Source organism: Tiliqua scincoides, chromosome 1 (genome assembly GCF_035046505.1).
Source record: "Tiliqua scincoides isolate rTilSci1 chromosome 1, rTilSci1.hap2, whole genome shotgun sequence".
Classification (NCBI taxonomy): Eukaryota; Metazoa; Chordata; class Lepidosauria; order Squamata; family Scincidae; genus Tiliqua; species Tiliqua scincoides.
This window is the reverse complement of record NC_089821.1, coordinates 102,853,052-102,880,374: the sequence shown is the minus strand read 5'-3', so window position 1 is coordinate 102,880,374 and position 27,323 is coordinate 102,853,052. Positions and strand designations below refer to the sequence as shown.

The following is a 27,323-nucleotide window of genomic DNA, read 5'->3' as shown; positions in this document are numbered from 1 at the left end:
TTGGAAGCCTGAGGTACAGCAGCTCTTTCAAGGGCAAACCTCCTGTACAACCCCATAAAGAAAAATCAGCCATCTGTTCTGGATGCCTTCACAGTAGCTGAGGTTTTCCCACAGGTGGGCCCACTTTGCATTCACTAGTGGGCATGGAAGAAGATGTCTCTGGTCCATTAGAAAGTAAATCAACAGTGTTGTCCCCCTCAAGATATGCAGGAGACAATCCTAACCCTGTAGACACAGAAGGGCATCTTCCGGAGACATCCAAGTCCAATGTCTGTGGATTATCCACCAGAGGTATTCAGGAGGACCACCATCATAAGCATGTCCATGCAGCTGATCAATGTGCCATCTCCAGACCTGGCAATCTGCTATCTGCGTTCTGTATTATACAGGTCTTGTTAACCTCCACAATTGTGGGCGGAAGCCATAGAGAATCAAGTCCATAGTTCCAAGCCAGCACTGAGTCTCATGGAGAGAAGGTATGTAAATTCTTAGATACCAATGCACAGTTCTGCTCCTGCTCTTTCTTGTTTTGCAGATCCCACACAAGATCAGGATGAATGTGATCCAGGACCAGGAACATCCTGAGGCAACTTCCCATAAGCAACTCTGCTGGACAAATAACTGTAGTAAATTCCTTAGTCTTTAAGAGGGCTTCAAGACTTGGTTTTACAGCATAGTAAGCCACAGGGGTGTAACTGAGGTCTTCTACAGTGGTGGGGGGGGGGAACGGACATGGTTATAGGGGATGGGGGCAGGCATAGGCCAAGCACCTGTATTTATATATACCACTGTACAAACAAGGCTACTCTCCTGGAAACTCCTGTGCAAAATGTAACTAACAGACAAAGTGGCCAGTCACAGCCATCATAAACAATCTCAGGGCCAAATTCTATCCAATTTTCCAGTACCGGTGCTGCTGTGCCAATGGGGCATGCACTGCATCCTGTGGTGGGGAGGTAGTCACAGAGGCCTCCTCAAATATGGGAACATCTGTTCTTTTACCTTGGGGCTGCATTGCAGAAGTACTGGTGCCAGAAATTTGGAGAGGATTGGGCTCTCAGTCTTGTTGTCACTTTGCTATGCTGATTTAGGCTGCAATTCTCTCCAAACTTACCTGGGAGCCAGCCCCATTGGCTATAATGGAACTTACTTCTGAGTAGACATGCATACAGGGTGACCCGATGTCATAACTGCAAAAGAGGACAAGGCACCCTAAAATGTAGGACATTCAAGAAAAATGTAGAACATGACCAAATAAAACCTAAAAATGCATATTGATTTCATGTGGTTGCTTTAAACACTAGACCGATTATTAAAATTAAAACCATATTACATAGAATTTATTAATTATAAGAAGGCTCTGTGCTGTCTGCTCACAAGGAAAAGGAGGGATTTAAGTTCTTGTCCAGATATGAGGCCAAAAAGAGGACATGTCCTGGAAAAGCAGGAAGCCTGATAACCCTGCATGCATAGGACTGGGCTCTTAGTAGGATACTATCTGTCCTGGAAGAGTAAGCACTGTTTATTGTTGGGAGTTGCTACCTGGTATACTTAACAGAATCAGTGGCTCATGACTGGCAGCCCAATCCTATGCATGTTTACTCAGAAGCAAGTCCCATTAGTGTCAATGGGGCTTACTCCCAGGAAAGTGTGGATAGGATTGGGCTGTGAAACTACTGTCACATTTTGTTGCAGCCTCATTTTGACTTGAGCTACAATTCTAGGCACACTTTCCTGGGAGTAAGCCCCATGGAACCTAATGGAACTTACTTTTGAGTAGACCTGCTTAGGATTGGGCTGTTGCGCATCACCCACTCCTCGCCCTAAAGCAGGGGTGCCCAAACCCTGGCCCTGGGGCCACTTGCGGCCCTTGAGGCCTCTCAATGCGGCCCTCAGGGAGCCCCCAGTCTCCAATGAGCCTCTGCCCCTCCAGAGATTTTTTGGAGCCCACACTGGCCTGACGCAACTGCTCTCAGCATGAGGGTGACTGTTTGACCTCTCACGTGAGCTGTGGGATGAGGGCTCCCTCCACTGCTTGTTGTTTCACTTCTGTGATGCAGTAGCAGCAGCAAGGGAAAGTCTGGCCTTGCTTTGTGCAAGGCCTTTTATAGGCCTTGAGCTATGGAAAGACCTTCATTCATTCATATAAGTTCATCTTTAATATATTCATGTATGTAAACTTATGCAAACTTATTCAAATTTTAAATGTAAATTGATTCTTTTTTCCTCTGACACAGCCCCCCACAGTGTCAGAGAGGCGATGTGGCCCTCCTGCCAAAAAGTTTGGACACCCCTGCCCTAAAGGCAAAGCAGCACCAGGTGAGCCTGAGATGCACAGCCAGCGATCATCCTCCTTTTCCCTCTACTCGCAGACTGCGTTCTCAGTCCGCTTCTGACCAGCCAATAGGAAGCCAGGGCGGAGATGACAAGCCCCGTCTCAGCCCCTGCCGTCTAATGAATAGCGGCTGTTGTCTGAATGGCTCAGCTGGAGAAAGCAGGGACGAAGAGAAAAGAGAGAAATGCGCAACCACTCATTCCCGGTTCCCATTTGACAGAGGGAGCAGTCCTCTTGTAGCACCTGCAGAAAAAGCATGTACTGTATTTAAATACAGGGTAGAGTCCCTGTCTCACAGTCCAATCGTATGCATGTCTACTCGGAAGTAAGTCCCATTAGAATCAATGGGGCTTACTCCCAGGAAAGTGTGGATAGGATCAGGCTGTCATTTAGGAAGCCCGGATATCTTTCTGATGCACTCTAGGGTTCTTAGAACAAAGTTTGAAAGCAACCTTGGAAACAGCACCTGGGTCCTCTAGGGATGCCAAATTCTTGCCAGCCTCGAGGAAAAGAACTACTCTAAAGCCGTGGTTCCCAAACTTTTTAGCACCGGGACCCACTTCTTAGAACAACACTGTGTTGGGACCCACTGAGGTTTACCAGACTTTTTAAAAAGGAGATCTAGGAAGAAATAATATTTATTTATTTATTTGTAAGTAATAATAACTAGAAAAAGACCCTTAAACACTTATCCCCCTATATTGACACATGCTTGCAAACTGCACTAGCTGAGTTATGTGCAGGGTAATGAGTATCTGCTTTTTGAATAGCCTGCGGGCTTGAGGCTATGATCAGTTAGGAGGGACCATTAGGTACAACCACATAGGATCCACGCGCTGTAACCCGTTGCTGAGAACCCAGCTGAGGGCCCAATCCGATCCAATTTCCCAGTGCAGGTGCTGCTGTGCCTATGGGGTATGCACTGCTTCCTGTGTTGGGGGTGCAGTCACAGAGGCTTCCTTAAGGTTTGGGAACATTTGTTCCCTTACCCTGTGGCTGCATTGCGGTTGCAGCGGTGCTGGAAAGTTGGATAGGATTGGGCTGTGAGTTACAGCCCAATCCTATGCATGCCTGCTCAGAAGAACATCCCATTATAGTCAGTGGGACTCACTCCCAGGAAAGTGTGGCTAGGACTGCAGCCTTAGCTCGCCTTTTCCCTCTGTATTTCTGATGGGGGGGGGGAGGCATGATGCAGTCCAAGGCTGCAATCCTATGCACACTTTCCTGGGAGGAAGCCCAATTTAACACAGTGGCGCTTACTTCTGAGTAGACCCGGATAGGCTTGTGCTGCCAGCCCGGCAGTGGAACATAAGAACATAAGAACAGCCCCACTGGATCAGGCCATAGGCCATCTAGTCCAGCTTCCTGTATCTCACAGCGGCCCACCAAATGCCCCAGGGAGCACACCAGATAACAAGAGACCTCGTCCTGGTGCTCTCCCCTACATCTGGCATTCTGACTTAACCCATTCCTAAAATCAGGAGGTTGCGCATACACATCATGGCTTGTACCCCATAATGGATTTTTCCTCCAGAAACTCGTCCAATCCCCTTTTAAAGGCGTCTAGGCTAGACGCCAGCACCACATCCTGTGGCAAGGAGTTCCACAGACTGACCACGCGCTGAGTAAAGAAATATTTTCTTTTGTCTGTCCTAACCCGCCCAACACTCAATTTTAGTGGATGTCCCCTGGTTCTGGTATTATGTGAGAGTGTAAAGAGCATCTCCCTATCCACTCTGTCCATCCCCTGCATAATTTTGTATGTCTCAATCATGTCCCCCCTCAAGCATCTCTTTTCTAGGCTGAAGAGGCCCAAACGCCGTAGCCTTTCCTCATAAGGAAGGTGCCCCAGCCCCGTAATCAGCTTAGTCGCTCTCTTTTGCACCTTCTCCATTTCCACTATGTCTTTTTTGAGATGCGGCGACCAGAACTGGACACAATACTCCAGGTGTGGCCTTACCATCGATTTGTACAACGGCATTATAATATTAGCCGTTTTGTTCTCAATACCCTTCCTAATTATCCCAAGCATAGAATTGGCCTTCTTCACTGCCGCCGCACATTGGGTCGACACTTTCATCGACCTGTCCACCACCACCCCAAGATCTCTCTCCTGATCTGTCACAGACAGCTCAGAACCCATCAGCCTATATCTAAAGTTTTGATTTTTTGCCCCAATGTGCATGACTTTACACTTACTGACATTGAAGCGCATCTGCCATTTTGCTGCCCATTCTGCCAGTCTGGAGAGATCCTTCTGGAGCTCCTCACAATCACTTCTGGTCTTTACCACTCGGAAAAGTTTGGTGTCGTCTGCAAACTTAGCCACTTCACTGCTCAACCCTGTCTCCAGGTCATTTATGAAGAGGTTGAAAAGCACCGGTCCCAGGACAGATCCTTGGGGCACACCGCTTTTCACCTCTCTCCATTGTGAAAATTGCCCATTGACACCCACTCTCTGCTTCCTGGCCTCCAACCAGTTCTCAATCCACGAGAGGACCTGTCCTCTAATTCCCTGACTGTGGAGTTTTTTCAGTAGCCTTTGGTGAGGGACCGTGTCAAATGCCTTCTGAAAGTCCAGATATATAATGTCCACGGGTTCTCCCGCATCCACATGCCTGTTGACCTTTTCAAAGAATTCTATAAGGTTCGTGAGGCAAGACTTACCCTTACAGAAGCCATGCTGACTCTCCCTCAGCAAGGCCTGTTCGTCTATGTGTTTTGAGATCCTATCTTTGATGAGGCATTCCACCATCTTACCCGGTATGGATGTTAGGCTGACCGGCCTATAGTTTCCCGGGTCCCCCCTCTTTCCCTTTTTAAAAATAGGCGTGACATTTGCTATCCTCCAATCTTCTGGTACCGTGGCTGTTTTGAGGGACAAGTTGCATACCTTAGTCAAGAGATCTGCAACTTCATTCTTCAATTCCTTAATAACCCTTGGGTGTATGCCATCAGGGCCCGGTGACTTATTGATCTTTAATTTATCAATGAGGTCTGAAACATCTTCTCTTTTAACCTCTATCTGACTTAACTCCTCGGTCAGGAGGGGCCGTTCGGGCAGCGGTATCTGCCCGAGGTCTTCTGCCGTGAAGACAGATGCAAAGAACTCATTTAATTTCTCTGCCATCTCTAAGTCTCCTTTTATCTCCCCTTTCCCTCCCTCACCATCCAGAGGGCCAACCGCTTCTCTGGCGGGTTTCCTGCTTCTAACATATTTGAAGAAGCTTTTATTATTCCCCTTAATGTTGCTGGCCATGCATTCCTCATAGTCTCGCTTGGCCTCCCCTATCACCTTCTTACATTTCTTTTGCCACAGTTTATGTTCCTTTTTATTCTCTTCATTAGGGCAAGACTTCCATTTACGGAAGGAAGCTTCCTTGCCCTTCACAGCCTCTCTAACTTGGCTGGTTAGCCATGCGGGCACCCTCCTAGATTTAGTGGAACCCTTCTTTCTTTGCGGTATACACCTCTGCTGGGCCTCTATTACTGTTGTTTTAAGCAGCCTCCATGCACTCTGGAGAGACTGGACTCTTTACCCTCCCTTTCAACCTCCTCCTAACCAGCCTCCTCATTTGAGGGAAGTCCGCCCGTCGGAAGTCAAGGGTTTTTGTTAGAGATTTGCCTGGTATTCTTCCCCCAAGGAAAACAGCCTTGCACATTGGAACATTGTCTCTCGTGTGCAGAACAGCCGGTACTGATGGGGAGGGGGTCCCACTGGTTCCTGCGCAGCCAGCTGATCCCAGTGCAGTCTCACACCCCTACTAGATGGGGGGGAGGGAGACAGCCACGGGAAGGGATTACTCCTTGCCAGCGAGTTCCCCTCCCTTCCTTCCTTAAGCCCCACCTTGTGACGCGATAGGAGGAAGAGGCTGTTGCTGTGTTGGCAACGAGTGTTGCTAAAGGTTGGGGCTGCAGCAGCAGCTGAAGCTGCTTCCGGTGGTGGCCATGGATCCTTCCACCCTGCAGGTTGGTGCGAGGCGCATCAGGCTCTCCCACCCACTGCCCCTTCCCTCCCTGCCCCGGGGATGCACCGAGACCCCTTTCTTGGACGCTGCTGGCTTGTGCATTGCTTGCGCCTGGGTGGTTTGCAGGATGCTTGCGAGGGGCTCATCGGAGCGGGGCGTTCTGTCCCGGGGACCCTTCCCTTCTTTGATCTCCAGTCGGGATTGTGTGCATGTGCCTGCTTTCTTTCTGGTCGATCCTTCACGTTGCAACTACAGGAGAGAAACACCAGTGAATGCGCAACCTCTGGATTCCTGGGTGTCATTGAACTCTACAGTCTGCATGCCTGACGATGGTTGCAGGGAAACCCGGGGGTTTCTGCAGCAAGCCCACAAAGTGGAAGAGAGCAGTCTTGCCCGGCTGCCTCTACGCCATTTCTGCCCAACGCTGCATATACCCAACAGGGATCAAACCTGTGGGCTGGGCAGAAATGGACTTAAGTAGCCATGTGCAGGCGTTTTGGAGTAATGTCCTACTCCTTTGCATGCTGGAGAGGCTCCCAGTTTGCTGCAGACAGGGTGACCACATGTCCTCTTTTTCCAGGACTTGCCTTCTTTTCTAGTCTTGTGTCCCAGAAAAGAACTTAAATGTCCTCCTTTTGCCTGTGAGCAGGCAGCGCATAGCCTTTTTGTAACAAATAAATTATATGTAATATAGTTTTGAATTTAATAAGTAATATAGTGTTTAAATTAACCACATGAAATCAGTATACACGTGCTTTTATTTTGCCATATCCTACATTTTTCTTGGACGTCCTACATTTTGGGGTGCCTTGTCCTCTTTTGTGGTTATGACATCTGGTCACCCTGGCTGCAGAAAGACTCTCTGCAGCAGTCCTCATGGGTACAACTGCCTTGCCACTTGACCTCTGTTGCCTATTGCCACAGTATCCTGCTAATACAATAGTGAAGGGATTAGGGAGACTTTAGAGGCACAGCCTTATATTGAGTCTTCTCATTGGTCCCTCTCTCTGTCCACACTGACTGGCCAGTAAGGGCTCTCCTTCAGGCAGAGATTTTGTCTGGGACCTATGTGGAGATAGATGCTGGGGATTGAATGTAGGCCCTCCTGCATGCAAAACATGTACTTTACCACTGAGCTCTATGCCCTCTCCCTGGCAGTACATGGGAGCAAATTGGGTGTCAATCAGTTGCATCTGCCTGAAGAGCATGCCTGTAATGATGCACTTTTGCAAAAATTAAGCTTATTACTTGATGAAGAATGAAACACATAGATGTACATTTTAAAACATAGGGCTTGTTCTGTGCATAAGACTCACCATGCTTACGTTCTCCCTGTCCCATGTGAGTGAATGTGCACATAGGCAATACCAAGGGGCATTTACAGGGAGCAGGACATCTAGCTGTACCTCCTTTTCTCCCTCCATCTGCCATGCAGTTTACTCATACTCAGTCTTGAGCAGAGGTTTCAAACTCATTTCATACTGTGGACCAAATTGGAGTCCTTATGGCTTGATAATTACATGCACCCCTTCTGTTCCTTTCTCTTCTCTACCCATCCTCCCCCACCACCATGCACTTTCCTCCTACTGGATGAAGCAACCACAGGGCTGGGTCACCATCTCTGAAAGTCAGACACCAAGCAGCCCCAAAAGCTGCAAGTATTTTTCTCCAATTGCAAAAATTCTCAGTTAAACACAAAATACATTCTTTATATTCTATAATTGACCCACTCCAGCCCACCATAAAAGCAAGACTGAGGGATGTGACTTGTCCATTTGGGGACCCTTGCTTTAGACATTTTGGCTGGTTGGATACAGAATTCTGGCCTACATTTGGACCTCGAACTGATCTAGCAAACCAATTTCTTATATGCAGTTCTTAGCCACTGGGTGCCCAATCCTATCCAATTTTCCAGTGCTGGTGCAGCTGTGCCAATGGGGCATGCACTGCGTCCTGTGGTGGGGAGGCAGTCACAGAGGCCTACTCAAGGTATGGGAATATTTGTCTCCTTATTTTGGGGATGCATTGCATTGGAAAGTTGAATAGAATTGGGCCCTGAGGTGTCCCAAGAAGGAGGTAGCAGTCAACAGATTTGCCTGCCTTTTCCAAAGTCTCCCTCCCTGGATGGAGTGGGCTTAACACCATGCACAAAGCAAGTGCTGCAAAATAGAGGAAGAGGTCTAGATAATCCTTAAATAAAAGCACCTGTCACCCAACACTGACCAACCGGTCCCTTCTCTCTCTCTCTCTGCACATGCAGAGGCAGAGGCAGCCTTCCACCCTTCTCTCATTCTTGCCTCTTTCATTGCCTGGTTTCTTTTCCAATAGCTTCATCTTTGTACCACTTGCCACACCAAGCATGCATACACCATGCTGATGGAGTCTTTCCCAGCCCTACCTGCAGATGCCAGTAATTGAACTTTGGACCTTCTACATGCAGAGGGGCTACTCTGCCACTGAACTAATTTTTCTGCAGGAAACTACCGCCCTCCCCATCAGGAACAGTGATATAGGTTTGAGGGAGTTGAGAGAAAGGGAGGCTGAATGGAAGGGATTGTTCAATGAAAAACACAGCCTTACAATGTGCAGCTGCAGGAAGGTGTTGTGTTTCTAGGTTGCACTTGGAGTTCATACTGAGCAACAGGCAAGGTCTTACAAGCCTGGCTGCTGCCTCCATGCGAACTGAGCATGGGTACTAAAAGATGCCCCCAAAAGCCTCTTGCACGTGCTGGAGTTCAGGGCTTTTTTTCAGCAGTCAAGGTCAGTGAAGATGGTTCCCTGAAGGCAGAAAGTTTGAAAACCATTGCTTTATTCCGTCATACCTGATGTTAAGCTGTGTGTATCCTTTGCATGTCCGTAAGGGAGTTAGAATAAAGGTGATTGCATGTGACTGTGTGTCAGGTTAGTAGAGTTACGTTCTGGGAAGAAGCAAAGGGAGAGAGTGTTTGAATGTGAGTGTATTAGGAAATTAAAAGAAGATTTTGACAGTTTTCTATGTTCTGAACAAAAGAAGAATCCATTAGGCTTTAAGGGTCTGGGTGGTTTTATTTGAGCTTGAGTACTGAAGGAACTCCTGAGGTGTAGTAAAGATGTATTCTCTGGCTTGATGCAGAAACAACAGCAACTTTATTTCTCGAGTACTGAAGGAAACTACAAAATTCTCCAGAGTTTTCATCCATTCTGTAGTCTTATGGTTTGTTTCAGTGCTGAAGAGGGCAAAACTTTTGTGTGTTTCAGACAACAAACAATACTAGGAATAAGTCTCTCAGCCCCTTTGTCCTGTTTTATTTGTATCCGTGCCTGCTTGTTTGTGTTCATCAAAATAACCATTTCCTTTTCAGGTTTTAATTAATTACTATTGCCAGGAAGGCTACTTTCATCATGTTCAAACAGTTGCTAATGAGGGCCTTAAGATGTTTGGGAATGACCCAGTTTTAATTTTCTACTGCGCTTATGGCTTACTGATGGAAGGTAATGGAACTGTTGAATTTTTTTAACTTTTTGTTTGTTTCAAAGGTACAAAGCTATCCTGTTATTTATATATTTAAGATAGTTTTATTCTGTCTGTCTGCCCACACTGGGACAACTAGGGCAGCTCACAGTGGGTATAAAACAATTTAGATGATCAGATCACTTGTATAGTAATTGCTCCTCTCCCACCAGGGCTAACCCAGGAGTGCACCCCTCTCCTTGCAGAGCCAAAGTATAGTCTCCAGACCACCAGCTAGCAGAACTAGGCAGACCTCTCAGGCAATGGCGTGGGGCTGAGCAAGTGGAATTAACCCAACCTGTGACTTTTAAATGACTTTTAAACTATATCAGCTTCTCTGCTGATAAGGTCTATTACAGCAGCTGCTAAAGTCTGTAGTTAAACATATGATCATGCAGTAAATAAATAAATAGCCAGCTGGACACAGTAGATGCTACTGGGAACTCACCTTGAATGGAACAGATCCACAATGAAACCTGTGTTCAGGTTTCATGACATTTATTGTCTGAACCACATTCTCCACATCACATTATGAAAATGGAAGAAAGTAAGAACATTAAATAACCTGTAAAGTTTACAGTCCTCGAAAAAGGGAATTATATTTGTGAATGGCAATGTGCTTTTTGTACATTTTGACCTAAACAGCAGATGCTAGGAAGAGGATTGGAACTCATTCCACCGTTCTGTCCCCCTGTCACTGTGATAACTAAGAGCTTGATCCAGAGCTCACAGTGCCGGCCCTATGCCGGCCCTAATAGGAGCAGGAGGGGGCTGGGATTGGCAGAGCTCTGCCCCATTGTATCCTGAACCCCGTATTGGGCCTTCAGGTCTGACATGGGGACTCTCAACTCTGCCCCGGCAAACTAGTCGGCACAGACTTGAGTAGCCCTATTGTGGGCCCTGCGCCCTTACCTGAGGAGATACCAGCAATGAGGATACCCAGAAGAGAGTGGCTGCCTGGTGTGCTTAGGATGCAGCGGTAGCCATTTTGGTGTTGCTGCTCTGCTGAGCACCAGGCAGTTTAGGATTGGGCTGTAACGGTGAGTATGTGCCCGATCTTGTCTGATCTCGGAAGCTAAGCAGGGTCAGGCCTGGTTAGTACTTGGATGGGAGACTGCCTGGGAATAGCGGGTGCTGTAGGCTTATACCATAGTCTTTTGAGACTGAAGGTTGCCAACCATGGCCACGTTGCAGGAGGATGCTTCACTTGTGCATCTGAGGAGCTCAGAGGTCAGCCTGTGAGTCAGTGTCTTGCACCCAGTCAGTTGAAGGTCACCCAGTGAGTTTCACACCTGTGGAAGGCGGAACCTGAATTTTTCCAAATGCAACATTCTATCCAATTCAAAGGAAGAAAATAAAACGTCACCATCCCGTGCAGTTATTCCCTCTACCTTCAGCATATGCTATTTGGCTAAGAGTCAGTATCCACTTCTTGTGTCTGGATAATTCTTTCTTGCATATGGGGTAGGGGGAGGGACTGCAAATTTTTCTACAGCTAAGTCTTGATCTTGCTGTTAAATGGATCTTGCTGGATCTTGCTGTTAAATGTAATTCTGCAATATGTAATTCTGAGATGAGTAGATTGGAGTAGTAATTATTGTGTTGCACAATAAAATGTAATTTATCTTGAATTTTTCCTTAGGGCACATTCAAGAGGCTCTTCTTGAACTTGAATCTATTAAAAACAAGCAGGATGTTTCTCTTTGCACAATGATGGCACAGATCTATGCTCAAAAAAAGAGCCCGCATCCAGGTATCAGTTATTTTAACAACAAATGCAGACTCTGAACAACTATATAATTGTGTGTAATAATTATTTTTTTCCAAGTTTAATTTGAAAGTATTGTTACATTGGTACAGTTTGTATATCCAGATATGTAGTTATCACAGCTAGCTGTAGAGATGAGAACTGGAATTGAAGAATAAATTGCAATTTTTGTAGTTTGCTTTGACTCTAGTTTAAAGCAGCTTCTTGAAATACTTGTTTTCATGAGAACTAGAAACTATATTTGCACAAAATAAAGAGTGGATGCTCCAAAGTCTGTCAAAGAAACTGAGTTCACATGTTGCTGTATGTTCCAAACTACTAGTTAAGTGGTCAGTTTTATTTAAGAAACCACCAATTTTGTAGACTGTGTTTAAAGAAGGTAAAGTCTTGTTTTATTTTAACAGTATATAGCACTGTGTTTGAGGATTGGAAAAATATTTCAATAACAGTATCCAAATTTTACACACCAGCTTTCAGTAGGATTGGGGAGGGAACCTAATCGTCTCCCTAATTTTTAGCTACCAGATTCAATTTTGTAGGTAAAACTTAAACTCAATTTGATGAGTCTGCAGGTGGATTCTACTATTGGTTGCTACCCTACCTTACACTGGAGCAGAGGAAAAAAAGCACAATAATCCGGGCTTGTTCAGATGATACTCTGATTACCTAGCCAGCCCTGAATGCATGCTAATGACACATGCTCACTAGTTTCAAAGTAGGTTTATCAGTATCTGTAGATGGGGGATTGGATGAACCGGTCCTCCTCCTCTTGCAATTATGGAAAGTTCCAAAAAAGGAGGGAAGGGCTGCAGTGCGCATCCATTGTGAGCATGCCGTTCTATATTGTGTGGGGCTGACTGGGCAATCTATTAGCCCCTTGCCTCTTCAGAACCTTGATCAAACAGAACATTGTTTGAGCCTATTCATGTCACACATCCTGACATATGTAATACTATAATAGTATTTTATGCAGTTTTCTTGCTCCCTAATACTGTTCCCATAATATTTCTAATCAGAGAAGACCTTACTATTCGTCCATCATACAGCTTGTGAATTTCCCTCTAATGAAATTTGTAGAGATTGTTGCTTATTCATTTATTTCCAATATTTATATCCTACCTCTCTACATAAAATATTATTGAGGTGGCTAACAAAGAACTAGGGCAGTGGTTCTCGAATTTTTTTGACTGGCAGCTCCCTTGACCTGGGCTGTGGCACCCCATTAGGACTACAATCCTATACATTGTATAGGGTGGTGGGTTTTTCACAAGGATTCCATGGCTCCCCTGGCTGGTTTCTGCGGCTCCCTGGGGAGCCACTGCTCACAGTTTGGGAACCACTGACCTAGGCCAATAATTATATCATAAAGCAACATTGCTAAAATCATGTGAAAGAATAATCGGAAACTGGCAGACAGATCCATGTTAAAAGAAGTATCCAGAAAATACCCATTGAAATAAAACAGTCTTTGTTTGCCTAAAGGTGAGCAATGATGAGGCCAGGCAAACTTCTCTTGGGAGCTTGTTCTAAAAATTATTGTTGCTTCCACTGAAAAGACACTTCTCTACCATACATCCAGTGGCAGAGAGACTGGAAGAAGGACCTCACTGTGGAATATAGTGCCTGAACAGGTTCAGGGTGGTAGATTTGGGGGAACTGAAGAAGTCAGTGGAAAGGGAGCCCCAGAGCTTCTGTGAGGAAAATGATCACTTCGTTGGAAAAACTTTACTTGTGGTCCAGGGACATGAATTGGCGGGGGAATGGAAGGGACAGGCATGTAAGGGATTTGGCTGGAGACAGTGGCTTAGACAGGGATAGTACAGGGGGAGACTGAATTTTGCATATTGATTTGACCCAGCCAGAGATATCTTGACTGCAAGACCCCACTTAATGACACAAGGGAATCTGAGGTTACTTCAGTAACATTCTCTTGTTGCCATGATAGTGTGATGCTGTTGAATAACATCTCGTACTAAAACTAATAAATTGAAAGCACATTTCAACAACAAGCCTTTTCAGCAAGCAAGCAATGGCATTGAAATGATCACAGCCTGCTGATTTGTTTCAGATCGGGAAGTTATCGTGGAGCTAGATTCGAAACTGAAAGAGCACCGTAAGGTAGCCGGGCAGCAGGCTTTGTATTTTGCAGGCTTGTTCTTGTGGCATATTGGCCGCCATGAGAAAGCCCGTGAATATGTTGACAGAATGATCAAGATCTCCAATGGCAGTAAAGAGGTAACCCGTTGCTCGCAGTCAACTTCATATTTGTACGCCTGCTTGCTATAGAAGAAGACTGGGTGGCCTGCAGCTGTGTTGACTCATTCTTCAGCTCATATAGCCAGTTATTACTGCTTCATTTACCACTCAAGAAGTATTCTGGCGGAGCCAGTACTGTAACAGACTAGCCTTATGGTTTCGTTTTAGTTAAGCGTGTCTAGCTCATTAACTGAAATGATTCACTAGCCAACAGCATTTCTTAAGGCAACTAAGCAGACTTTAATGGCTCTGCTTCACAGATGCTTCCAGTGCTTGTTTTTTGTACTATTTACAAATGGTACGAAATGCAGTATTCCCTGCTTAAACATTCCATACTTAAAAATTCTAAATTTCACCGGAATGCTTCCTTATTAGCCAGTTGTGTATAATTAAGGACATGAAGTACAGGTCCAGCCTATTTACACACTGATTTTCTTATTCATGGATTTGACTCAACAGGAATGGCCCCTGTTTTTAAATCACTGGAGCAAAGAAACTTTGTTTTTTAAATTGATTTGCTATAGTGTGTTTTTTTGCTATCCAAAAGAACAGTGCTTGGAACAGCTCAACCTGTAGAATGAAAGTGACTGGAATAGAAAAGATTATTCAAATACAGGCAAACCCCCCCCCCCCCGTGTATCTGTGGGAGATAGGTTCCAGCTGCCACCGTGGATGCCAGGAACCACAGATAGCAGTGTGATTCACAAATCACCCCCCCCCCCATTGCGCAAATGACTCATCTGTGTCTGATTGCAGGCCTCCTGCCACTGTCTCCAGTGTCTGGCTGTCTCTGTGTTGTCTACAGATGTTAACAGGAAGCAGGAAATATTAGCATCACATTATTTTCAGCCCTCCAACCTGCTACTTTAGCACATGCTGCTTCCTGTTAGCATTTGCAGACAGCATAGAGACAGCCAGACACAGGAGACTGGCAGGAGGCCTGCAGTCAGACACGGATAAGTCATTTGCGCAATGGGGGGATTTGTGAACTGTGGACACGAAGGAAATGCCTGTACCTAAGCTCATGATGTCTTTTAGGACTTGCATGACCAACAGTGTGGTTATATGTATCAGTTCAGAAAAACAAACACTCTTGGGGTGCAATCCTAAGCCCTTATGTCAGTGCTTTCCGGTACTGACTTAAGGGCAATGCAGCTCTGAGGTAAGGGAGCAAATATTCCCTTACTTTGAGGAGGCCTCCATGAGTGACATCCAACTGCAGGCTGCAGCACACATCCCATTGGCTGGAAAGCACTGACATAAGGGGTTAGGATTGCACCCTTAGCCTTTCTTTTCCTCATCCTGTTGCCTTTTCCAAACCCCTGTCTTCTCTAACTTTAACACTTCCCTGTGCTATTGAAGCAAAGGCAAGACTCTTCACTGCTGTCCTGTTCTGAGGAAAATAAGTTGGAACTGGCATTAGCAGAGTTAAAATAATTTTGAGTCTTATGTTTCAGATTTCACATGCTACAAAATGAAAGTGTTGGCATTGCAATTGGGGCTATGATCCATAAGGCTTGGGTTTGAAAATGCAAGAGCATTCCTTCACTTCTCCTCTTGGCTGCAGCCCTGCGTGCCCAACTGCTCATTCATTTGGAGCAAGTCTTTCATGGGGTTACAGAGATCTTGTGCCTGTAGATGTTTGCCTCTCCAGGATTTTAGCCCATGTTTCCTGGTGGCAGTTTTAACGTCTCTCTGCCGTTCCTGATCTGGTGTCTTGAATAATGTTTTTGGCCTATGCCGTTGGTGGTCCAGATTGCAGTTTTCATGTAAACCATTGCAAACCTGGGTCCTGAAGGTTCTAGCTGAGCCACTCGGTAGCCTTGGGCAAATGTGTCTTTCCCAGCCATGGTTTTCCCAGTTTCTAAAAAGGAGGAAGTGGTCTATTCCACTTATGTTTTGTAATAATAAATGTAATAAGAACTTTGAGAAACTAAAAGCTGCATTCTTTTCTGATAAGTTCAATTTTACTTTTCTTTACAGGGATTGATTTTGAGAGGATGGCTTGATGTTACCAGTGGGAAAGAAGCAAGTATTAAAAAAGCTGTAAAATATTTAGATGAAGGGCTGCAAAATGGGAATGATCTTTTTGGCCTGATGGGTAAGGTAAGTCTGTGTTAAAATAAGCTTTTAATCCTGTCCAGTAAATTAGCACATAGTGTAGATCACGTGCATACAGACTGATCACGGATCACTGTGCACAAAGGCCAAGGTGCTTGAATGGGATAAAATTGATTGGGATAAAGTGTTTGGAATTAATACCTAGTGGACTCCATGCTTAGGATTATATGGGATAGAAACGTGAGATCTGAACATTCTTGGCATAAGTTCAGGACTCTGTTCTTCATCTCAATATTCATTTAAATTTTTGAAGGTGTGGGATGTAGGCTGTGTTATATATGGGAATCTGGTCCAGATCACTTTCCGTTCCTACTTCCGTAGAATTAAATCATTTTGCCACTATAGCATCTGTTGTTTTGATTTATCGACATAGTCTTGCCCCACCATTAGTTAGTGCAGGGATTTTCAAACTGGGGCGTCGCGATGCCCCAGCTTGTGGGCCCTGGCCTGTTTCCCCTTAAGGGGCAGGGGCAGCCAGGAGGCAGGGAGGAGGCAGCGGCGCGATTCCCAGGCTCGTGCCGCTCAGGGGGGCTGCAGGGGCTTGGGTGCACTTACCAGAGCCTCCTACAGTCTCCCGGGGTTGCAGGGAGCCCTGTGCGGCTGTCCGCAGGACTCCCTGAAGCTTTACAAGTGAAAGTGGAGTGATTGTGCTCCACTTCCGCTAAACTGGAAGCAGAGTACGATCACTCCACTTTCACTTTCCCCCTGCCCCCGCTGTTCCCCCCCCGGGGAGTTTGAAAACCATAGGGTTAGTGGTTTAGCTGTAGATGGATCCTTTATTGCCCAATCCTATACCCCACCGGCCCATAGCATACAATGCTGTCAGCGCATAAACTATCAGCTGATCCAAAGCAGGTAGATAGGCAGATGTTTGCCTACCTGCCTCCCCCAGGTAGTCTTTAGTTAGTACCTGATGTCCATTTTCCTTTTTTAGAAGACTTTACCTTATTTCCCAGTCAACAACCTGAACCGACAAGTCTTTAGCCACCTCTGTTAAGCCGTTTCTGCCCAAAGTTGCATATACACAACAGGGACCAAATGTGTACCCCTGTGGGCTGGGCAAAAATGGGTTAAATAGGCCCATCAAACATCAATTTTCAGTGTATTTCTCCAGATACTGTTTCTGAAGTAGGTTTTGATCTGCTTGACCCAGGAAGCAACACTGTTGATTAGAAGGAAAAGCTTGGTTCAGGAGAATATTTTTCCTTACTTACTGTGTGTAAATGTAACTGCTCCTCTGACACGGCAGGTGATTAAATTGTGGCTTCCTTCAACACTAGGCACAATATTTTGAAGTGCGCCAGAATTACTCCGGAGCTTTGGAAACTGTGAATCAAATAATAGCCCACTCCCCACACTTCCTCCCTGCCTTTATAAAGAAAATGAAACTGCAGCTGGCTTTGCAGGATTGGGAACAGGCAACTGAGACTGCCCAAAGGTTTGAGTATCTTCATTGCTCTTGTTGAAATTAATTTAAAATTCTGTAACATCTGAGCTGCAGAACACATGCAGTATATAACTTTATGAAAGGGAAGATAATACTATATGGTAATTTTGCCCCACCCCAATTCAAAGGCTATGGCTCAATTCAGTGGAATTGTTTCCTTCAGTTGTTTCCCGAATTTTAATGCATAAGTTGCATGATACCCATGTACGTGGCACTGAGTGCCTACCAGGAGAGCATGACACAGACCATGATTTAGAAACAAGGATGATGACAAGAAGACTTGGATCCATAGGCCTAGAGCAGCGGTTCCTAAACTTACGCAGACCATGGCGCCCTTAGTGTCACAGGAATTCTTTCATAGTCCCCTATCACAGCAGTGCCACGCCGCACCATGGGAGGACAAGACAGCCACGAGCACTACCCCAAGGTGACATGAGATTAATTTGAAATTAATGTGAATAGTCATTCCCTGTTACATTGTGTTTCAGAAATGGAAGCATTTAATCAGCATTGGTGTTATGAAGACAAAGCTCCTGTACAGGGAATGGCATTTTGCTCTAAAAGAAAAGAAAATATCATAAAAGAAACTTGTTTTGTTTCAGGTTGTTGCAGAAAGATGCTCTTAACTTGGAAGCTATAAAAATGGAGGCTCTTCACTCTCTGTGTAGGGAAGGTAATATACCCGAGGTGAGTCTTTTAGTATTAATTTTACATCACAATTTGCTTTACAGCCCAGTCCTAACTAACTTTCCAGCGAGGAGTGCACTGCATCCTGCAGTGGAGAGGAAGGGGGGGAGAGTCACAGAGCCTCCTCAAGGTAAGCGACAATTTGTTTCCTAAGGGCTGCATTGTGGCTGCAATGGCACGGGAAAGTTAGATAGGACTGGGCTGTTAAACTGCTAAGTATTACATGCACATTATGTAGAGTATTCTGAATGAATGAAATTTCATTTCTAGGTATTTCACAATGTCTTTCCATGATAATGTTAATAAGAATAATAACCACTGACTTATTGCCTGGATTCACCCTCACTCCTTACACCAGGGGTTCCCAATGTGTACGTTGTGACACCTTAGGGCAGTGGTTCTCAAACTTTTCCGATTCGCAGCTTCCTTAATCCACTGGGCCATTGGACGCGTCTCCCCATTAGGGCTGCAATCCTATACATTGTACAGGGCAGCAGGTTTTTCACAAGGATTCAGTGGCTCCCCTGGCTGGTTTTTGCTGTTCCACTGGCTGGTTTCCACAGCTCCCTGGGGAGCCACAGCTCATAGTTTGGGAACCACTGCATTAGGACATTATGGCACACTCACAGGGGTGCCATGGGATGTCCCGATACCCCTCCTATCTGTTCTATCTTGGATCTTGCAAAATCTTATGAGATCTAAGATGGTGGCACCCAAATTCACAAGATTTCACGTGATATAAGTTGACGGCATCCGGCTCAGCTGGGAAGAAGAGGCTATGGGGACACTGTGACCCAGGTAAGTTTCAGAGTGACTACCTTACACCATAACAACCTGGAAAACTTTTTCAGTCTTCTGGTTGTTTTTTTCTCCCCTCTAGGCTTCATCAAAGTTGGCAGATCTAATTAGTGCATTGGGCAAACTGGAACCACAGAATCCGCAGCTCTTCTGTAAGACAGCTTTGGTTTTCAGCCGAACGGTAAGTAGACTTTTTAAAAAATGCTGGCCTTTACCCAGTGGCTCATTACCCATATGTAGATTCTCATCAGGTACGAGCAAGTAAACTCTCCATGTATGCTATGATTGCATTTCCCTTCATAACATTGGGAACCCCTGTGCATGTTGGCCTTTGTGCTTATTTGGCATAATCCTGTGCACAGGTAAGTACTTATAAATCATTTTAGTAGAATCCAGACGTGCTTAATGGAGAACCAGATTGCTCTGGCTGATATGCACCTGTATTTGGAGATTTTTAATGAAAGTTTAGGTGGGTAATGGAAACCTTTCTTGATTATATCATGGCATGAAGAGGTTGTCACTGTGATAAAAATAAGCATTTCTTGATTCCTTCCCCCTCCCCCTGTGCTTTGTTGCAGCCACTTTTTTCCTCATTTGTCTGCGATGGCCACCTGATTGTGAATATATGAATGTGAAGTTGCCATGTACCAAATCACTGTTGTCTGCCCTGATGGACAGCAGCAATTCAGAGTTTCAGGCAAGGGTCTTTCCCAACTCTCCTGGAGATGGCAAGGGATCATTGAACCGGGGACCTTCTGCATTCAAATCAAGTGCTGTACCACTGAGCCCCTCCCTAGCTGATCACATGACTTATTTGTGCTGAGTAGAAATTTGATTCAAGCTGTTTTTCATAAGGTGGGAGCTGTTGGAGTGAAGGGGAAGAAGCAAGCAAGGACAGTCATGTGCCTTGACCTCTGAATTCAGTAGGTCTCACCTTTGCCAATAGAGCTGTGTATGGGTGGAAAATCCTAACTCCTAATCTAATGCATCCAATCACATCTAGTAATGTAAGGCAGGTTTCTCAGGTTATTATATGATCTGTGTTAATAAAAGTGTTCAGTGCAAAAAAATAAAAATCTTCCGTAACAGCATTCTTGTAGCAGATGCTACTTTGCTTTGGGAAGCACCCAAGGCTTAGAGCCTTGTTGCTTGATGGAGTGCAAAGAGCAGAAGCACTTTGAGGGTTGAGGGAAGGAGCAAAGAATGAGTCTGCAGACAGGATTCAAATGTGGATGCAGGGAGGAAGCCAGAAGCTGGAAGGGATAGACTGGCCTTGCCTAGCTTCCACCAAGCTTTTTATTGACTCTCAAGCAATACAAAACAATACTGAGGGTTACTGATAACACTAGCTACAACTAGCTGGCTCTAGCTGACCACAACACATTTCTAGATCTAACTGCTTTCTTATCTCTAATGCTGTATACAGCACTGGGCTTGGACACTCAGCATAATTCCAAGGCTAGCAGAGTGTGCTCTGCACAGACGCAGCTGTGTCTGCCTGTGTTGCCAAGTCTTGCTTAAAGCTTCAAAGCCCAGTGCCTCTGCTCTAATTTACTACAATTCTGAAAGTGCTGGATTTTAAAGCATTTCTGCTGAAAACTGTTTTTAACTGCAGTGTGGACGCAATCAGCTCATCCTTCAGCAAACTCAAACTTTGGTGGAAAGAGCATTCAGCTTAGCCTCTCAGAATGCTGATTTTGCTACAGAACTTGGCTACCAGCTGGTTTTACAAGGGAAAATAAAGGAGGCTGTAAAATGGTACAAGACCGCCATGGCTCTTGATGAGACGAGTGTTCCAGCGCTAACTGGTAGGACAAGAACGATGATTATGCTTCCAAGAGTTTGTAAAACTTAATCCTGAACCTTGCAGCAATAATTATGTACATAGTACAGGTGATTGTTTTATTAAAAATGTTATATCCTGAGACTGATTTGTGTTGTCAGCATGATTTCTCCCCCCCCCTTGTTTTTGAGTCTGTTATATTTCTATATTCTACAAAGCCAGATTAATGAAAAGGGGATACAGTACTGTATTAAACTCTAGAGATCCTTTGTGTAGCAAAACTGACATGAGATGACTGTGCATTACAGGAATTATTCGATGCCAGCTAATGGAAGGGAAGCTGGATGATGTAGAACAGCAGTTGGAATTCCTGAATGAAATCCAGCACTCGATTGGGAAACCAGCAGTAAGAGAGTGATCTTTCTGGATGGGCTTTGATTCTGATGTGATTGAGGATCTGCTTCTAATGCAAATTACTGTGTTAGAATATTTATTTGAGCAGAGGAATCTTAATGAAGTGCATTTACTTTTGTTTTACTTTTCTTATGTCTGGTCAGGTGCCACTCAGTTATTGAATTTTGAGGGAAGGAATGCTTGCTGGCTTGTTCAGGTCTTTGCATGCGTATGTGTGTATACATGCATAGCAGGAGCAGCCAACCCCCAGCAGACTATGTGCCACTTCTTACATACATGAATGCTGGCCCACATAATCTGCAGAGCCTCCACTCTGCTATCTTTGCCCTACCCCTGCCCCTTGTCACTTCCTTTCTGCGTTTTGCGCTAGGAGGAGTGCTGTGTGCCCATGGCTATGGAACCCTGTGTCAACTGGCATGGACATGACAAGTGACTCAGTGAGGGCCACTTCAAAAGTGTCCATGTGCCACTAGTGGCACATGTGCTGTGGGTCGGCCACCCTGATCTACAGCCATACTACCCTGAATGCATCCAGTCTAGTCTGATCTCAGCAGCTAAGCAGGGTGAGGCTTGATTAGTACTTGGATGGGGGACTGCCTGGGAAGACTGGGTACTGTAGGCTTTTTGCCTTTTTCCCTTTTTCCTGCCTTTTTGGCCTCTGGCCCTCTCCTTCTGCTGCAGCAGGCCTCAAGGGGCTGAGCCCTGCTTTCCATGCCCCACCTCTGGCTCTGCCCCTCAGCCCACCCAGCTAGCTAGCCTCACAGTGGATGGATGAGCTGTCCTTGCAATCTGTGGGGTTGAAGGGCCAGAGCTTAAGCTTGCTGGCACATTTCCATTTGCAGAGCCTCCCTGCTGAGCGACTCCCTCCTTTCCACCCCAGCTGTGCATCAGTCCTTACTGCAGGTGGACTGAGAGACATCTGTTCAGCTTGTGTGTATGGCAGCTCGAGTGCGCCCCTGGAGGGCGGGCACTTCAAGGATGGGTTGGGAAGAAGAGGTGAGGAAACTTTTTGCTAGGCATTGTGTGTGTCTGTCCTTCCCTGGGCAGATTGAAATGCAGGTCGGGAGACCAGGAGGAGTCCTTCAGGGGTGGGCTGGGGGGGTGGAGGCATGGGTGTGTGTTTTGCCTATAGCGAATGCCTGTGGTGGTGGGTTTGGAAGGGAGGGATATTTACAGGGGTGGTGGAAAGCCTGTGTTCCACATAGCATAGGCATCTGCAAAATGTAAGGCAGCAAAGTAGACAGTTGAGCACCTACAGCCATACTGCCCTGAACATTCTAGATCGTGTCTGATCTTGGAAGCTAAGCAGGGTTAGGCCTGGTTAGTACATTGGATGGGAGACCACCTGGGAAAACCAGGTGCTGTAGGCTTTTGGTCTCTCCGCCTTTGTGGTCTCTGGCCCTCTCCTTCTGCTGCAGCAGACTCCAAGGGACTGGGCCCTGCTTTCAGTGCCCCACCTCTGGCTCTGCCCCTCAGCCCACCAGCCTCAAAGTGAATGGGTGAGCTGTCATTACAGTCTGAGGGGTTGAAGGGCCAGAGTAGGTCAGAGAGCAGGAGGATCCCTTCAGGGCGGGCTGGTGAGTTGGAGGTGGGCCAGTAGGGTAGTGAGTGTGTATTTAGTCTTGTGTGGAGGATGCCCGTGGTGGTGGGTGTGGAAGGGAGGGATGTTTGAGAAAGCAATGCTAAGCCTTTTCCATGCAGCGCGGGCATGTGCAAGATGTAGATCAGTGGTTCCCAAACTTTTTAGCACTGGGACCCACTTTTTAAAATGACTCTCTATTGTGCCTCTCCTAGGTTTACAAGACCTTTTTTATTTTTTTTAAAAAGGAGACCTAGAAAGAAATGTTTTATTTATTTACAAGTAATCATAACCAGAAAAAAGACCCTCAAACATTTATCTCCCTATATTTACACATGCTTGCAAACTGCAGGAGCTCCGCTCCTTGCAGGGAAGTTAACAGCTAACTGATGTTTGAATAGCTTCAATGCTTGGGGCAATTAGTTATCTGATCTTTCCATCACTCTTATGCAACCCACCAAAATCAGGTCGTGACCCGCCAGTGGGTCCTGACCCACAGTTTGGGAACTACTGAGGTAGGTCAACGTAGTATTTATTTTATTTATTTATTTTATTTCTATGCCCAAAGGGCACACAAGGCGGCTTACAACAATTAAAAATATAGCATTAAAAACAATAATTAAAACAATTTACAAATAATTAAGAATCTAAAAACAAACAAACAAACAAACAAAAAAGTAGGCAACCTGAGCAATCAATTTAAAGGAATTAGTATAACTAGATTAGAATGGAAGATCAAGTTCAAATCCCCACTCAGCCACAAAGCTTCCTGGGTGAGCTTGGGCTCACTGTCTTTCTGCCTAACCAACCTCATACGGTTCTTATGAGGACTAAAGAAAGGGGGAAGCAACAATGCACACCACCCTGAGCTCCTTGGAGGAAGGGCAGTGTAAAAATGTGAAAAATGTCAAGCTTAATAAATAACTTAGAAATCAACCATAAGCTTTCACATTTGAAAATCAAGTAATGTCAAGACACTATTCTGAAGTGGGACTAAACTGGAGTTTGCAGTTATCTCTTCAAACTAAAATGATTGGCAATGGTGTTCCTGGCCGCTGTCCCTCTCAGGCAGGGTACACAACCAGGGGTGCTGCCCCCCACCTGGCCAAAAACCAGAAGTGATGATTTTCAGCCTCCAGAAGGCCTTCTGAGGTCTGGGGAAGCTGTGGATGGCTTCCCCGGTACTCAGAATACCTCTGGGGGTTGGCCCTCAGGGGGCAGCCCTCAGATCAGTGCGCCAGTATTGGCATGCTGACTAAGTGCCACAGTGGGGGTGCTGCTGGGGGGGAGTGGATGGCAGCACGGCACCACACCCCCAACCTGGTGCCCAGGGCATTTGCACCCCTTGCCCCTTCCAGATACACCACTGATGATTGGGGCGTTAAACTGAATTTAAATCAGCCATGCAAATCAGTTAACAAATGTTTCTGGCCTACGAAAACAAATCAGTACCCCACCTATAAGGACAATTTAAAAAAAAATTGGAGAAAGAGAAATTGTAACCTCATACTTTAGAAAACATAGGTTAAATACCCACCTTGATGAGTTTACAACATTTCAATGTTGCAGAATTCTTGGTATTTTAAAGCACAAATACATGTGCTTGATCATGCATGAGTCATTTGTTGGCAGTGGTGGAGAACATTCAGTGGTGTTTTTCTTATTTTTCAGGGGATGAATTCATTCTGAGGAACATGCTGCAAATACTGGGGTTAGAGTAACCACTGCTTGCCTGTAGGCAATTTCTGGCCACCAGTAGTGACTACCTAATGTTCAAGACAATCCAAATTTAAAAGTGCATTTTAAAAACATAGTTACCTATTTGTTTTGTAGGAACTGTCTTACTTGTGTGCAGTATTGGCGATGAAGAAATACAAAGGACAAGAAGAAGTTATAACCTTGTTGAATGATGTCCTCGATGCTCATTTTTCTTCTTTGCAAGGCTTACCTCTTGGGGTGGAATATTTTGAAAAATTAAATCCTGATTTTTTGATAGAAATCATTAAAGAATACCTTAATTTTTGCCCAACACAGGTAAGGAACTAGAATTATTGTCCTTCTAAAACAAGAACTATTTATTATGGTTTGATTTTTCAGCTGTTTTTGCTCACAAAGGGAAGGGAAGATGAATTTAAGACAGCAGGGTATTGGAGGCCCAAACAGAAAGCAGGTTTAGGGTTCCTTGTGTGTGTGTGTGTGTGTGTGTGTGTGTGTGTGTGTGTGTGTGTGTGCGTGCAAAGATTCCCAAGTGTGTTATACCTTTCCCACATGCTCCCTCTCCAAGTTTACCTGGGTGGTGGCAGCAGTGAGAGAGGTCATCCTTACCCCCAATCCCTGGCTTGCTGTTCGGTACCAACCTTGCTACTATAGAAATGGAAGTGCCTGCCTAAGCAATTTTTTCCGTCACTTTCTCCATCTCTCTGCCACAATGGCCAATGCAACTCGGTCTGGCTTGCTTTTTGACATCTAGGTCACTGCTACAGAACAAGCTGGGGGGGGGAGAGCTATTTGTTCTTACAAGAATTTGTTTTGATAGAACTGCTTTGACATCCAGTGCCTGTCTTGATTAATATTTTCTACACCAGTCAGTGTTAGCTTCCAGCTGCGAGTGCCACCCTTTGAGGTGGTCAGCATGCCAGAAGTTGATCTGTGCCGAGTTATATGTGGTTTCTATACTCATTGAATTGCCTTGGCACATAACACGAATGACTGGAAGTTGACATTGACTCAAAAATTCAAGTCCCACATGCTAAGAGGATTAGGAAAATAAGGTCTCAGGCTCACAAAAATCCACTCAGAATTTTGTTTCTCAGTTCAGATGCACTTTTCATCCTGAATAAAAAGCCTCCCTATCTTCATTTGTTCAGTATAATAAATTGAGGTACATTTAAATTGATTTGTCAATAAGGTTGTTTCTTTTTAGCCTGCAGGTCCAGGTCAGCCCCCTTCACCGCTTCTCAAACCTTGTGCATCAGTCCTTGAAACTGTGGTAAAAATGGTTCCTGGTCTCCTACAAGCTGCTTATTTACTTGCAAAGGTGAAATACTTGGCTGGTAAGGTCTCATTTTGACCCAATAAAAGTAGTATTTTATGAGAGCATACGCAGTTCTGAATTTGTATTTTCTGATTTCATAAAGCACTATGTAGCCGCCTTGAGGGCTACTAAGCGGGGTGGAAACGGCGGGGTATAAATAAACAAAAATTAAAAACCTACAGCAAATGACATGTATCGAGCCCTTTCTTGCCTAATGTAGAATGTCTTTACTTGTGTGTGTCTTTGGAATACCAAACAATTCACCTTTTTCGTAACCCAAAGATCCTCAAATGTTGAACTGAAGGGAGAGGGGGTGGAGAGTGTGTGCTTCTGAAGGTCTGAGATGTTACTTTCCTTTTGTTTTGTCAGGTAATTGTGAAGCATCCCAAAGTATTCTGCAACGCTGTATAGAACAGAATCCTTCCTACTCAGATGCCCACCTCCTTATGGCTCAAGTTTATTTGTTACAGAACAATTTCAAGCTTTGTTCTCAGTCCCTGGAACTCTGCTTAAGTTACAACTTTGAGGTAAAATTGGTTGGAAGATCAGAGCTCACATTTTTTATGATCTTTATTTCTGTCTGACACTTTAGGTGGAATTTTTAATTTTGCTTTTAATATAATTATAAATAGTCAGTACTTCAAGAAGTATCTTTGGAATATGTGAGGGTGTTTTTTAAGCATTCTCATGGATCTCTTGAAACAGGTAACATAAGAAGCCAGTAGGGGGCTTGTTTAAGGCCTGTGAAGGGACAGCACACCATCCTTTCTAACCCACAGTGATCCCCTGCTGTGGTTGTTCAGGAAGCTTTGACACTACAGGTCATGTTTAATATCCTGCAAGCCACTACATAGAATAACATAGCTGCCCAAATCAGTACTAGAGTTGTCTGAAAAAGTTTCGAAATGGAGAAGGAGAGAATATAAAGTGCCTTAAACCAGTGTTTCTCAAACTGTGGGTCAGGACCCACTAGGTGGGTCGCGAGCCAATTTCAGGTGCATCCCCATTCATTTCAATATTTTTTAAATATATTAGACTTGATGGTATGTGACTGCATCTGGGGAATTGTTACAGCTCTGTACTTCTAACAGGCTACTATGTATATGTTTTTAACAATGATAGTAAATGGGACTTACTCCTGTGTAAGTGTGGGTAGGATTACAGCCTAGAATTGTTAGAATTTTCCTGCTTAATGATGTCATTTCCAGTCATGAGATCACTTCGGGTGGGTCCTGACAGATTCTCATTCTAAAAAAGTGGGTCCCTGTGTTAAACATCTGAGAACCACTGTCTTAAATGAATTGCAGCCCAATCCTATCCACACTTTCTTGGGAGTAAGCCCCATTGACTCTAATGGAACTTTCTTCTGAGTAGACATGCATAGGATTGGGCTCTTAATGAGCAACTAAGCTAGTTGATCCCCTTTACAGAGCTAAAGGAAAGCTTCCAATTTGTGTCTGGGGATAAATGGCAATTTATTTGTATGTAACAGTAGCTCTTAATTAAATATTGACCCTGAAATTTGCTCCATTCTGCCCACAAATCCTTTGTGTTATGGACATGAATTCTTTGTTAGGATCCTGCAGATGCCCAATCTCGTCTGATCTTGGAAGCTAAGCAGGGTCAGGCCTGGTTAGTACTTG

At 45.0% G+C, this 27,323-nt stretch overlaps 1 protein-coding gene and 2 pseudogenes across 3 annotated transcripts in view; all 3 read left to right on the top strand.

The window, feature by feature from the left end:
- The first annotated feature begins 6,222 nt into the window (after nucleotides 1–6,222).
- Nucleotides 6,223–27,323, top strand: part of TTC21B (tetratricopeptide repeat domain 21B) — a 39,493-nt gene continuing 18,392 nt past the window's right edge. For 2 of the 3 annotated variants that reach the window (XM_066612134.1, XM_066612133.1), the window contains exons 1-13: nucleotides 6,223–6,304; nucleotides 9,645–9,774; nucleotides 11,436–11,546; nucleotides 13,630–13,796; nucleotides 15,801–15,923; nucleotides 17,219–17,376; nucleotides 17,988–18,072; nucleotides 18,953–19,051; nucleotides 20,486–20,678; nucleotides 20,962–21,059; nucleotides 24,480–24,680; nucleotides 25,570–25,699; nucleotides 26,050–26,207. In XM_066612134.1, coding sequence (XP_066468231.1) covers nucleotides 6,284–6,304; nucleotides 9,645–9,774; nucleotides 11,436–11,546; nucleotides 13,630–13,796; nucleotides 15,801–15,923; nucleotides 17,219–17,376; nucleotides 17,988–18,072; nucleotides 18,953–19,051; nucleotides 20,486–20,678; nucleotides 20,962–21,059; nucleotides 24,480–24,680; nucleotides 25,570–25,699; nucleotides 26,050–26,207 — 1,674 coding nt within the window. In that variant the 5' untranslated portion in view covers nucleotides 6,223–6,283. Of the gene's footprint in view, nucleotides 6,305–9,644; nucleotides 9,775–11,435; nucleotides 11,547–13,629; nucleotides 13,797–15,800; nucleotides 15,924–17,218; nucleotides 17,377–17,987; nucleotides 18,073–18,952; nucleotides 19,052–20,485; nucleotides 20,679–20,961; nucleotides 21,060–24,479; nucleotides 24,681–25,569; nucleotides 25,700–26,049; nucleotides 26,208–27,323 lie in introns of those variants that run through there. The other variant, XM_066612136.1, reaches the window with a different exon arrangement.
- Nucleotides 21,571–21,689, top strand: LOC136637329 (5S ribosomal RNA; annotated as a pseudogene).
- Nucleotides 22,318–22,437, top strand: LOC136637002 (5S ribosomal RNA; annotated as a pseudogene).